At 49.5% G+C, this 12,907-nt stretch overlaps 1 protein-coding gene across 1 annotated transcript; it reads left to right on the top strand.

Annotated features, from left to right (window-relative positions):
• Positions 1-83: 83 nt before the first annotated feature.
• On the top strand, positions 84-11,697 carry BATF3 (basic leucine zipper ATF-like transcription factor 3). Its single transcript, XM_031438605.2, has 3 exons — positions 84-275; positions 2,968-3,072; positions 11,197-11,697. Exons 1-3 carry the CDS (start codon positions 198-200, stop codon positions 11,380-11,382), a joined length of 369 nt encoding a protein of 122 aa, XP_031294465.1. The 5' UTR covers positions 84-197; the 3' UTR covers positions 11,383-11,697.
• The last annotated feature ends 1,210 nt before the right edge of the window (positions 11,698-12,907 follow it).

Below are 12,907 nucleotides of genomic sequence, written 5' to 3'. Positions count from 1 at the left end.
TGGGCGCCGGAGCCAGGAGAGCAGGAAGCCCGAGGGGGCGGGGCAGAGGCGGCGGCCGGCAGGTGCGGGGGCGCGAGGATGCCGGTGGCTGGAGAGAGCCGGTAGGCAGCGCCCCGCGTGCAGGGCGCGCCTGGCGGCGCGGCCGCTCCTTCGCGAGGCTGCGCGGCGGGGCGGGCCGGGCCGGAGCAGCGCCCGGCATGTCGCAAGGGCTCCTGGCCGCCGGCAGCGTCCTGCAGAGGAGCGTCGCGGCTCCGGGGAACCAGGCGCAGCCTCAGGTAGTTAACTAGAGGCTCACGGAGGACCGCGGAGGATGCGGGGGTTGGGGCGCCGGGGGCAGCGAGGAGGCGGGTGCCGGGGCTCCCGATGGTGACCGCTGAGTGCAGGGGTCGAAGGTGCTGCGGGAGCCAGACGCGAGCCGGAGTTGGGGCCTTTGCCCGCGGGTCTGCGGCGCACACACGGTGCCGGGACGTCCGGGACCATGACTGGGCTTCGGTGCCTGGGAGGAGGAAAGGCCAGAGGGCGCCCACGCCTGGCTGGGGAGGGCATGGCTCACGCTCCCCCGCACGTGGGGTCCGCGCTGCCCTGGGTGTCGCCATCCATGCGCCGCCGTCGGCTGCCATTTCACTGCCGGAGCGCGTGGCCTTTCCCAGCTGCTCTGAGCCGGGGCCAAGGTGCGGAGAGGGGAAATTCCGCGCCAGGGGGCAGCTTGTGCCCAGGCACTCCCAACATCTACTCTAATCCGGCTGCCTCCTGAATGGGGAACTCGGGACCCATGAGCCTGGGGGTTCGAGGTGGGTACCCAAAGTGGGCCGACTCCACCCTCAGCGCTAGTGGAAAGCCCTCGGCCCGCACCCAGTCTTCTGCGCTGTCCATAACTTTTACAACCGCGTACTCAGGAAACAGACAAGGTTGGCCACAGGAACTGCAGTATGAGAACTTCCCACTCAGCGGCCTTAAGACTGAGGCATTTCATGGTTATACCCTTCTTCTCAATTCGGTGCCTGGCACAGAATGTCATCGGGTGACGCTAGAGAGTCACACATCTGAGTTTGGGCCTCGGCTTTGCCACACGCAAGCTGAGTAGCCTTGGGCAATTTGCTTAACCTCTGTGAGAGCCTCTTTCCCCACATGTAAAATGAACATGCTAATATCAACTTCTCGTGATTTTTACAAGAACTGACTGAGATGTGGTTCATAACATATGAATATCTCAACAGTTTGCTCCCCTCTTTCTGTCTTGCTTAAATGTTTCTGTCAGGTTGTGAGATATGATCATAAAATAGGTGATAAATCCAGTTTAGAGAGCAGCTCCTACAGGGCAGGGTGAAGGCTGCTTCCATGTGCTCTATGACTTTCTGATAATGGGCATGATTTGGTGACAAGCACAATGAGGGATTCAATAAAAAGTAGCATCAACCTTAACAGAGGTTTTTGAGGGCAAACCATGTGCCGGGAGCTTTGGGATAAAAATCTCATTTTATCTTGTGCAGCCCCAAGCATTGGGCTGTTAGCATGATCATAGCAGAGATTACTGACCACTTGTTCAGGGCATGTGTTTCTAGTGCCCAAGACAGTAGCTGGCACATGGCAGGTACTAAATTAATTCTTATGGAAAAAATGAATGAATCACACAACAACGAGAAAACGGAAAATTCAGAGAATTTAAGCTATTTACTCAAGTCCATAGTGATAGTAAGAGAGAAAACCAGGAGCCGTGTATTTTTAAAGCTGAAGTTCTGTCCGTTACACTACATGTGGTATTCTGGTTATGTTTACCGAGACTTCTTTGCCTCTAAAAGACTACATTTTAACGTCTTGTGCCTGTCCCTTAAGCACTGCCTTCAGGCCACTTTTATTTGTTATTTTATTTATGTATGTATTATTTATTCTTTTCCCTTTTATAGCTTTATATTCTTACATATGCTGAAGATTCTTTACCCACTATAACCTGGGGGAGATATGGCTTTCTTATTTGGAATATTAGACTAAATAAAATGATAACTGAAAATATTCTTTATTTTATGTTATCAGTATTTGCTTTCCATTAAAAGTACTAATTGAATAGCTTTCCTGTGTTTGTATCCCTCTAACCTCTTGGCTTTTAAACTCTTTAAAGTTAGTATTTATCTACCTCCACTCTCTGGTATCTTCTTTTAGGGTTCTGGAAAGCAAATATTGCTTGACTTTTCTATAACTGGCTGAAGTGTTTTTTACCATGGTAGGTGCATTTTTCTGCTTGCCTTTCAGGATAACTCTTGAAGGATTTGACTAGGTTTGGTAAAATCATATATCGCTAAGAGCTTCTAAGACATCATAAATTTTCTTTCTGATTCACTCATGCCTGTGAAGCAAAAAGCGTAGTTCAAAGGAGTGTATTGTCTGTGGTGCTGAGGATCATTTGGTCTATTGGGAGAGTTCTGTGGTTGCAATTAGTTATCAGTCTAATTGTGATTTGCACACATTATCAAAAGTACCTGTTTGTGTGTGGTGGGGGAAGCCTGGCCCATGGCAAGTCCCAGATAGCAGCCGCCTTCTGCCTTTCCCGTCCACACAGGAACAACACCAACGCCACACCTCTTCCAGGCACACACCCTGCGGGGGAGAGGTTTGTGAACATTGGTTTGGAGTCCAGCAGACCTGAGTTCCACTTCCCGTTCACCCCCTTACAAGCTGTGATACCTGGAGCAAGTTCCTCAACCTCCCTCAGTTTCTTATTCCTCATCTTTTAAATGGCGGTCCCACCCCACATTTCTAGGGGTGGTGGTGGGGGTTAACAGCTAGCACAGACTTAGCATGTGGTGAGTGCTCCTTAGCACCGAGCCGCTGTTATCCCACTGATGTAGCAACAAGCATTGCTGTGGCTACAAATAAAATGGTGACACTCCACAAGCAATGCTGGGCAAAGAGACTGGGCAGAGGTGAGGCGAGGGGCCTCAGTGTCACAGCTGATCAAACTTTTTCCCCCAGAGCCCTGAGGATGATGACAGGAAGGTCCGAAGGAGAGAAAAAAACCGAGTTGCTGCTCAGAGAAGTCGGAAGAAGCAGACCCAGAAGGCTGACAAACTCCACGAGGTGAGAGTGTGGTTAGGGCAGAGCCACGTTAGGGCTGCAGCGAGGAGTCATCCTCTGCGCTGGCACTGTGCTGGCCCTGAGGTCATGCCCTGGCCATCACCAGTTTGGCCACAGGCACATCTAATCCCGTCGTGTCTTTCCAGCCCAGGGTTCTGATTCTTCGCTTCCTGGTGTCTTCATTTCTCCCTCACCCGTTGGTTGCATCTCACTCATGTTTCCTTTTCTTCCTTTTTTTAAATAAAACAAACCAACCCCAAACCGCCTTTTGATCCTGATTCCCTTTCAAGCTAGTGTCCCATTTCTTTTCTTTGCTTCCTTTACTTCCCTGCTCCTTAAAAAAAGACCTGTTGTCTCCATGTCTTCAGTTCCCATTTATTCCCTGTCCTATGTGATAGTTTCTGCTCCCCCAACACACACACACACACGCACATACGTGTGTGCACACACATACACACACAAGCATGCACGCTTCCTACAGAGGCTGCCTGCTGAGGCCACTAGTGCCCTGGCACTGCCTGGTCCAGGGGCCTCTTTCTAGTCTCCTCATCCTTGACCTTGCTGGGACCTCTGACACCATTGACCCTCCCCTTTTTGAAACCTTCTTTCAAAGTCTTTAGCTTCTAAAAGACCACATTTCCTATTTCTTCTGACCCTCTTAACCACTTTTTTTTTTCTCGGTTTCTTTGTTCGCTTTTCTACCTCTGTGTGTTTTCTTAAATGTTGGTGTCAAGCAGGCTTTCAGACTCTGCCCTTTTCTCTTCTCAGCCTGGAAGATTTAATCTATTAATCAGTTCTCCCAACATCAGTTCCCAACATTGATTACTCCCAGGTAGGCACCAATGACTCCAATAAGACCTCTGTCCTGGCCCTAAGCCTGTATCTACGAGGTCTGATTATGTGCCACCAAATGGGTTACTGCAGGCTCCTTGGTATCTGCCCAGTCATAATAGAGTGTCTGTTCACCCTGAGACTTTCTCTTCTCACTGTCTTCAGGTTGTAGTCAGTGGAACTAACTAACCAGCTATCTCATAACCCAAATCAGGAAACTGGAATTTATTCTAAATTCTTCCATTCTCCTCCACCTCTGCGTAATCCCACATAATCTCACAGCTGGGACAAGGGAACCGTCCCATATCAGAACTGATATCGAAGGCATCCCAGGATCTGTCCAAGGAAGTGATGGCAGTTCCATGCTTTTGTCCTTGCACAGAGTTGGTGGGAATATTAAGAGTTTTAGTTCAGCTATCTCCTGCCACACTTTCTGGCCATAGATCAGGTCATAGATCGTCTTAGTAAGGCCAGTCTAGGAAGGGGGTGGTATTGACAGCATAGGAGACTCTGAGGCTTTATGAGAGGAAATGACAGTCTCTAAAAACCCTTGCATGATGAGCAGAGAATAGATTTAGAATGCACATACTCCAGGCAGAGTGGACCCACTGATATAAATTCACAGAGGTGCATACATTATAAATGTCACATTCTTTCATGAAAGTAGGAAGTCTGGGTGGTGGAAAGAGATGAGGGTCTCCAGACTAGGGTTGGGAAGGTGTGTCTCAGTCTGGATTAGTTCTGTAAAATTTCCACAGGAGAAATGGGATGCCCTTTGCCTCCTTTTTTCCTTCCACCTTGCTCCTGAAGCAATCCTGGTTCTAGCTTTGTGCTACCAAATAACCACCCGAGGGCACTTGTGGCTCAGTTAGCACAGGCCTCGTGCATGAGGACCCTTCCTCTCAAGGAGCTTCTGGTCCGAGCCAGGTGCATGAATATCCAAACACACTAGAGGACACTCAGCTTTAAGTCCCAAGTGATGATGTAGGTAGAGGTGACTACATGACTTGGACAAGATCCTTCATGGAGCAAGGTTGAGTAGGTTCAATCCAACACATTTATTAAGAACCACTGTGGGCAAGGCATGAGAGAGAGGCATGAGATCTCATTCCTGTCCTCAGGAAGCATAGAAATTCCCGAGGAAAGTATATTCATTTCCTATGGCTGCTGTAACAAATTATGACAAATTTGGTGGCTTAATACAGCACAGATTTATTATCTCACGGTTTTGGAAGTCAGGTGTATGGAATGTGTGAAATGGGTCTCAGCGGGCTAAAATCAAGGTGTCAACAGGGCTGCATTCCTTTAAAGGCTCTGGAGAGGAATCCATTTCCTTGCCTTTTCCAGCTTCTAGAGGCTTCTGTGTGCCTTGGCTTGTGGTCCCTTTCCATTTTTGAAGACAGTACTGGCCAGTTGAGTCTTTCTCATCCTGCGATACTCTGACACTGTTTCCCTCGTCACGTGTCCTTCTCTGACTCTTTCACTTACAAAGACCCTCATGGTTACAGGGGCCCCCCTGCCTAATCCAGGATAATCTCCCCAAGAGTCTTAACGTAATCACATCTGCAAAGTCCCTTTTGCCATGTAAGGTAGCATATTTACGGGTTCCAGAGGCTGGATTTTACATCTTTGGAGGGGCATTATTCTGCCTACCACAGAAGGTTACTTAAGTACTTCAGTTTCAAAAAAAAAAGATGGGTCTCTCTCAATTTCTGTCATCACTCGATTTGATAACCAAATGAACCGATGCCTGGGAAAGGTAGGGGTAGTTCGCCACATTTACTCCTGCAGTGGCTGGAGCGCCCTTCCCTGGGGTTTCCAGCTTGTTCTGCTGTCCATAAACATGACTGTGCCAGTTGCCCCCTTTCCAGAATGCGGCTGATTGATCTGAAACCCAGTCCCTCCATGGAAGAACACACCCTTCCCCTCTTTGTGGAGCTAGAAGAATGGATCTGGATTATGCAGCACTGGCAGGTCACTTCAGCAAGGCCATTTTGTTGAGAAACACAGTGTCAAGGAGGCCAGGACAGTGGTTCCATCCATACCCAGATCCCAGCCATAGTCTACACCTTTACTGTCAGTAGCCACACACAAGTGTCATCGGTCACTGGTGTCAGTAGTCACCTTGGTAACTACATTTTAAACTTTGAAAAGCAGCTACATGTTGAGAGTGGGAAGTCTGGTTTAAAAATGTGGTGAAGAATCATTTTACTGTGCTCCAGTGAGTGGGGCAGAGGACCTAGCACACTGCTGTGGATCACAGCTGAAAGCGCCTCACGGCTTACTACCAAAAAGTGACACAGAGATAGGAAGTCACAAATTTGGAAAAATGAAACCTATAGATTTGCTCAATGCAAGATTACCACAAACCTTTGATTTGAAAAACAAAAACAAAAACAAAAACCCACAATATCTGCAAAGCCCAATAAAGCAAAGTGCAATAAAATGAGGTACGCTTGTAAACCATCTAAGCTGGGACAAGTGAGACCCAGACACAGCGCATGCATACCTTCTCCTCAAATATGGAATGAAGCCAGCTCCTTGGGAGACACCGGCTACTCCCTGGGGAGATGAGCCCATTATAATGGCTTTGAGTAAAGCTTTTATCCCATAAATTCCTCTCTCCCGTACTGTGGGCTAGTATTGCTAAATTATCTCCAGGTGACTTGAGATCTTCATTTGCCTTTCCTGAATACCATGAGGGAAATATTTAGAGCAAGACGTGTTTAAAATTCCCACCATTCTTTCCTGCCCACTCAATTCTTGCACATCTCTCACCTCCAACACCCGGGAAAAAATCCTCCAGTCCCGGCTCTTACAAGTCTTTTGGCCGCCTTCCTCCTTCCCCAGTTCTCCATCCCCAAAGCCGGGGACTGTCCATCAGGGCAGGACCTCCTTGGAGGGCAGGGCGGGAGGAGGGCCTGAGAGGGTCAAGCCAGAGGGAGGCTGGGGTCACTCTTCAGAGCTATCTGAGTTTCCCCCCAAGGTGGCGGTTGCTGGAAGTCACACTATAGTGATAAGAAGCTGTTCCTAGTATGTATCTTGCACCTCACTGTTCACTGTGGCTTTTCAAGTCATCCCTTCAAGGCATTTACCCCTCTTATGGGGATTTTGACCCCTATTCATCTCTGAACCTTAGGCACATGCCTGAGTCCAGATTCACAAATGGGAACCCAAGAGAACAGTCCAGGTCTCTTAGACAAGTTGAAAGTGGCTCAGAAGTGGGTCACACTGGTCCAAGCCAGGCACCCAAAGGTGTAAGAATGAAAAAGAATTTTGAGTCAGAAAAGGAAGGCAGCGATGCCATCCTCAGGAGCCCCAAATGTCACAAACTGACAACTTTCTTGGGCAATATGTTTGTGGTATGTGTTGCCCTGGTGTTTTCAGAGATTGCATATTCTAATAGAATGCTTCATGGTAGTCCTCACGGCTTTAGAAACTGATGATGACACTAATTTGTACAGCCCTTGCTGGTGACACAATTTTTCTGCTGGGAAGCGTATGAGCTTAATAGGGAATAGACTTATTGTAAAATCCTGAGCTCTCAGTGGCCTTCACTGCTGGTAACCACCCTGGGGGGAATTTGGGCCCAGGCACTGCTGAACAGAAGCAGAATTGCTATCACTGCATGAGAGCTGCAGTTGACCTGGAAGTCACGGATCAGGTCCCAAGTCTGCATGACCTCGGAGAAGTCACTGTAGCTCTGAGTTTCAGTCGTCTCGCTTGTGTAATGGGGTCTGTGTCCTCCTGATAGCCTCTTCCTGCCCCTCATTTCCTTCCCACCTTAGTTATCATCTCTGGTCCCTGGTACGTTCGCTTCCTTACCAGTCTTTGCCTTAAAGGCATCCTGGACCTTGAATCGCCCCTAGACAGCCCCCATTCTCCAATCAACCTCTCTTAGATGCCCAAACCAGGGTTTCTCAACCTCAGCACTGTTGACATTTGGGATCAGCCTTTTCTCATTGAGGGGTGGGGAGGGGGTCTTGTGCTCATAAGACATTGAGCAGCGTCCTTGGGTTTGACCCACTGGAGGCAGTGGTGCCCCTTCCCCAGCTCTTTCAACCCAGACTGTCTCCAGATGCCCCAGATGTCCCCTGGGGACTGCCCAAATTACCCCAGCTGAGAATCACTGCCCTGGACAGCTTCACATCTGAGGCAGAACTAGGATTTGCTGTGAATTCACCACCTCCAATTTCTAGTCTCTGCTTTGTGACCGTGTCCTGCAAATACCCAGGGAAGGCAGCATAATGACCTCGAACCCTCCCTGGGTGAGAGATTCCAAACTCAGCAAGATTTGGGCTAAACAGATCATCTCTTTGAAATTACAAAAGGTGTCATGTTCTTGGTGTATTTCTCATGCATGTGAAGTCCGGGAAATTTCTCCTCTGGGTGAAGTGGGCCGTACTCATTCCCCCCACTTTGTCCCCACTCTGTGTTCTCATCTCCCCTTCCTCCACTCCCCCCAGCTCCCTCTTTTATTTTTGTGGAACTGGTCTGAAGAAGAATTTGAGTTCTTCTCTCATTTTATTCCCTCAGCTCAATGAAAGTCCCTCTGCAGATTTATGAGTAAAAGTTAAATCCCAGAAGAGAAAGTCCCCGTGGAGAAGGCAGCGAGGGGCCTGCTGGGTGCCTGTGACAGGCAGCTCTGTGGCCTGTCGGAGCTGGGGTTCAGGGAGAGCAGTGGCACCTCGGGAAGGCTTTAGGCAGCGTGGCCCTCATGGTTTCCAGAGAGAAAGCTCCTATGCTCACAGCGTCTTGCCACGAAGTTTAGTAAATACACAAATGCAGTTTGGAACGGCCATAGGAAGAGACTTTCCTGTCCTTTGAATCTGGTTAAAATCGCAGCACACTGGAACCATTCAGATGTATCCTCATTTTACTTGGAGGTGAAGAGGATTTCTGGTTGCTGCGCAGAGCCCTCTGCGCGGGCAGGCTCCCCCCGCGATGCCTAGCCTCCATCCTCCCTCACTTCCAGACCCTCCCCTGCCCCTGCAGGGTCTCTTGCTGTGTTGGTAGACTGAATTCTGACTCCAGGACTAGAGTTCGTCAGAGGCCCAAGGAGAGCGTGGGGAGTCAGGGGTGTTGGCCTGGAGGAGAGCTGAAGGCAGCTTGGAGCCAAGGCGCTGGTGAAGCCAAACTGACCCAGGACAGACTGCGGGGAGGAGGGTGAGGCCTGCTGCCGTGGAGCATATTCCAGGCCACCCTGAGAGGAGAGCCTGCCTGGGAAAAGCAGGAGGCAGAGGGATAACTCTGATGGCCTCAGCATGCAGCCCCTCTGGGGCCCTCATTGTGAGAGAGAGGAAGGTGCGGGAGGGAGGGGAGGAAGGGGGTAAGAGAAGGAAACTGAAGGTAAAGGCTGAGGAGTCATTGAGCACACAGATACTAGCACTGGGGCCTGTGAGGCAGGAGTACAGAGGGGAGCAGAGGCCCCTAGTTGCTATACACTTCTGATCTTTAAGGAGAGACCTTGTTTAATATAAGTAAGATTGAATAGGATGCAAGACTGAATAGAACACGTAATGAGAGATTTGGTTCCATTAGGTGCTGTGATCAGGGAAGCCTTCCTGGAGGTGGTGGGCTTGAGCTGGGCCCACACACAAAAGGAGGAGGGCAGCTCAGTTGAGGAGAACAGCTTTAGCAATGGGCAGAGTTGAGAATTTGCTTGTGTCTTTGTGGCTTGTGAGAAAACTTTTTTTTAGTAATATTTTAAAAAATTACTGGTAAGAGAAAAGATATGATGGATAATAAGTTTGGATCCTTAGCTCAGGAAATGCCTAGTGTGTAGTACAACACAGCCTCTCCACATGAATCAACCTAGAAATGATTGAAAACAACATTTAAACAAGGTGCAAATAAGACTGTCAGCCTTAAGAAGGACTCTGTTGGCATGCCACAGGGCTCTGCAATTGCCTGAGTATTGTAGGACTTATTAATGAGTTGGATGAAGAAAAAGAAGACCTTCTTAAGTTAGTGGGCAGCTGTGTGATATCACTAATCAGGAGGTGACACAATGAAGATTCAGAAAGATTTCGCTAGCCTGGAAGATGCTCAAGCAAAGAGGTGAAATTCAGTAGAAGCAGGTGTAAAGCCCACCCTTAAGCCAAAATAACAATTGTCACCCAAGTTCAGACAGAGAAGCGGCCTATGCAGATGAAGCTTGCGGTTCTCTGCAAGCTCGGGGAGTATCCTCAGAGCAAGGTGGCTACACACTTGGGTCTTGCTGAGAGCAGACTACTTCCACGCACCTGCCCTCTGCATGGTTGGACCACTCCCAGAAACATGCACTGTGTTTTGAGAACAACTTCTCAGAGCTTCTGGCAAATTAGAGTGTGTGTCAGGGGTGACCGCCAAAAAGAGAGGGACCAGAAGTCCTGAAACTCAAGGAACTCAGAGGACCTGAGACGGTTGGGCTCAGAGAATACCTAAGGGGAAGTGGTATGGGGCTGTCCCATAACATTTTAAGAACCGCGATGTTGAAAACGTATTGCATATACTCTGTGTGGTTCCATAGGTGGAACCAAGCTCAGTAGGTGGGTTTGAAGGAGAAAGCGATTTTGGATCAGTACAAAGAGGAGCTTTTTGACAGAGCAGCTCAGAAGTGGCAAACACTGGCCTTTGAAGGGAAGAATGCCAGCACACGTTGGGTGTTGGAGTTAGAATTACATAGGGAAGGTTTCTGTACCGTGTGGATTGGGCCAAGGGGTCTCTCCCCCAGTTCTAAGCCCTTGTAAACTCTGATATAGTGGAAACTTAACAGGTGAGCATTGGAGCAAAGCCAAGGCAAGGGGTATTTTCATTCATTTATTCAGCTTTCAACAAACGTTTGTTATGTTCCAGGTACTGTTCCTGGTGCTGGGGCTAAAGCAGTGACCCCAGCAGAGACCTTCAGAAAGCTCAGCAGCTGCTGGGGGTTGGGGGCGTCTGACTGCAAAGGTGCAGGAGAGAACTTTCCAGGGTGGTGGAAATGGTCTATGTCTTGATCAACATAGTTGTTTACATTTGTCAAAACTCATTGAATGATATACTTAAAGTAGGTGTCCTTTATTTTACATAAATTATAGCTCAATAAAGATGACTCAAAAAAAGAAGGCCTGCTCTCAGGAACCTTTCATCCTGGTGGGAGGGGAGAGACATTAAGCGAATGAGTAAACAAATCTGAGTGGTGGAGGCAGGCATGGTTGATGAGAAAGCTTTCAGGGAAAGGGGTCAGCATCGGTGGTGAGAGTTAGATCTTTGGGGAGGACAGAGGAAGGATATATGGCCTCAGAACCCATTGTGGGTATTCTGTCTTCCCAGGAATACGAGTGCTTGGAGCAAGAAAACACAGTGCTGCGGAGGGAGATTGGGAAGCTGACGGAGGAGCTGAAGCACCTGAGCGAGGCGCTGAAGGAGCATGAGAAGATGTGCCCGCTGCTGCTGTGCCCCATGAACTTTGTGCCGGTGCCACGGCCGGACCCCGTGGCTGGCTGCCTGCCCCGGTGAAGCCCAAGGACGATCCTCCTCTGCCCAGCAAGGAGCGTTGGTCTTTTTCACACCTGGGAGGAGGGTTCCCTCTGCATCTGCATACCTGGGGACCTGTGGCCAGGTCACCTCCTTGGACCTCCTGGCCATGTCCCCAGCAGCCTGGGCTCGGCGTGATGCTCCTGCAGGCCCCTGACTTAGAGTCTCCCGTGGATCCAGGCAGGGAGACCACCTTCAGGAGTCCCTGCACATCCACTTCGGCAGCTAGTAGGTTCTGCTGTTATGCAGAATCATTTCCTTTAGAATCTGAATAATAAAGATGGTTATCCTCTCTCCTTTCACCAAGTTCTTGGAATTTAGAGACACAATACCTTTCCTCTTCCTGAAGAGGTCACCTCCAGTCTCCTCAGGTTGTTTTGCAGCTCCTGGGTCTCCCTTCCCCTCCTGGTCATCTCCCCCATGGACACACTCAGCTAGATGAGGGAGACACCCCAGCGGGGTCATGCAGGGGCGAGCTGGACGTGACTTGCTTATTTTATGATCTGTGTACCCTCTATCTTGATCAACTCTCCCACCCAGCCTGGACCATCATGGAAGATTTTCTGTTCCAGGCTGGTTTTCCCAACTGCTCTGTGCACTCTTGGGCCATCTACCATTCCATAAGTAGTCATCGGGTCAGGGGACAAATTTATAACCATCTGAATCACACTTGAATGGGGGAGGTCTGCCCCCTATGTAAACAAGTATTTGGGGAGATGAAGAGAAGAGAGCTATTTCCTTTCAAAAGTCCCATCCAACTCTATTCTTTCAGGAGCAGCAGAACCAGGCCAAGTTGAAGGTGGCCCCAGTGAGAAAAGCAAAATAGTAGAGCACGTCCCATCCCTTTCCAATTCTTTTTCCGTGGAACAAGGGAGTTGTGGAAGGTAGGGCCAGCCCATCATAAAGGGAAATGGGAACAGAAAAGAAAGTGCTTTGTTGGAAATGTCAATGATTTAAACAAAAAAATGAAAGAAAGGAAAGATACAGAAAGCAGCTCTTCCCGGGGTGATGGACTTGCTGACTTCATGCCTGGATTCACATTGGCTACTCCCCACAAGCCTCCCCTTTCCCGGGGAAGGCTCCCCCTGCCTGCCAGAGGCTGGCCTGCTGTCTTCTAACTCACACAGGCTGATGGCAGCAAGATTTCCATTGTCAGAGGCACTGGAAGCCTGCCATTAGATAACGGGGCCCATGCCTGCTGGCAGGACTGGACCAAAGCATCCCAAATGCAGCCATTTCAGGGAGGTGGTGGAATTATTTAGCACAAACGACTTTTAAATCACCCAGCCTCATCTTTTTACTTTGCAGGTGAGGGGTGCAGCGAGGGGAAGGGGATTGTTCACGGTCACCTGTGGGTGAGAAGCAGAACCAGGTTGTGACCCACCGTAGTTGCTAGAGTCAGGCAGCAGCTGTGCCACAAGACGGCGAGTCGGGGCAGGGTCCCGCTCAGCTGGTGCCTAAATGTGGTGTGACCTTCCTTCAGCGCCTCACCAGGCTGCCGGGGTTG

Source organism: Camelus dromedarius, chromosome 21 (genome assembly GCF_036321535.1).
Source record: "Camelus dromedarius isolate mCamDro1 chromosome 21, mCamDro1.pat, whole genome shotgun sequence".
Taxonomy (NCBI): Eukaryota; Metazoa; Chordata; class Mammalia; order Artiodactyla; family Camelidae; genus Camelus; species Camelus dromedarius.
Note: the sequence above shows the minus strand (reverse complement) of the source record. Positions and strands in the feature narration are given on the sequence as shown.

Coding starts and splice junctions, on each gene's coding strand:
- BATF3 (XM_031438605.2), top strand. CDS start 198: ATGTCGCAAGGGCTCCTGGCCGCCGGCAGCGTCCTGCAGAGGAGCGTC. Junction 276..2,967: donor GGAACCAGGCGCAGCCTCAG/GTAGTTAACTAG, acceptor TTTTTCCCCCAG/AGCCCTGAGGATGATGACAG. Junction 3,073..11,196: donor AGGCTGACAAACTCCACGAG/GTGAGAGTGTGG, acceptor CTGTCTTCCCAG/GAATACGAGTGCTTGGAGCA.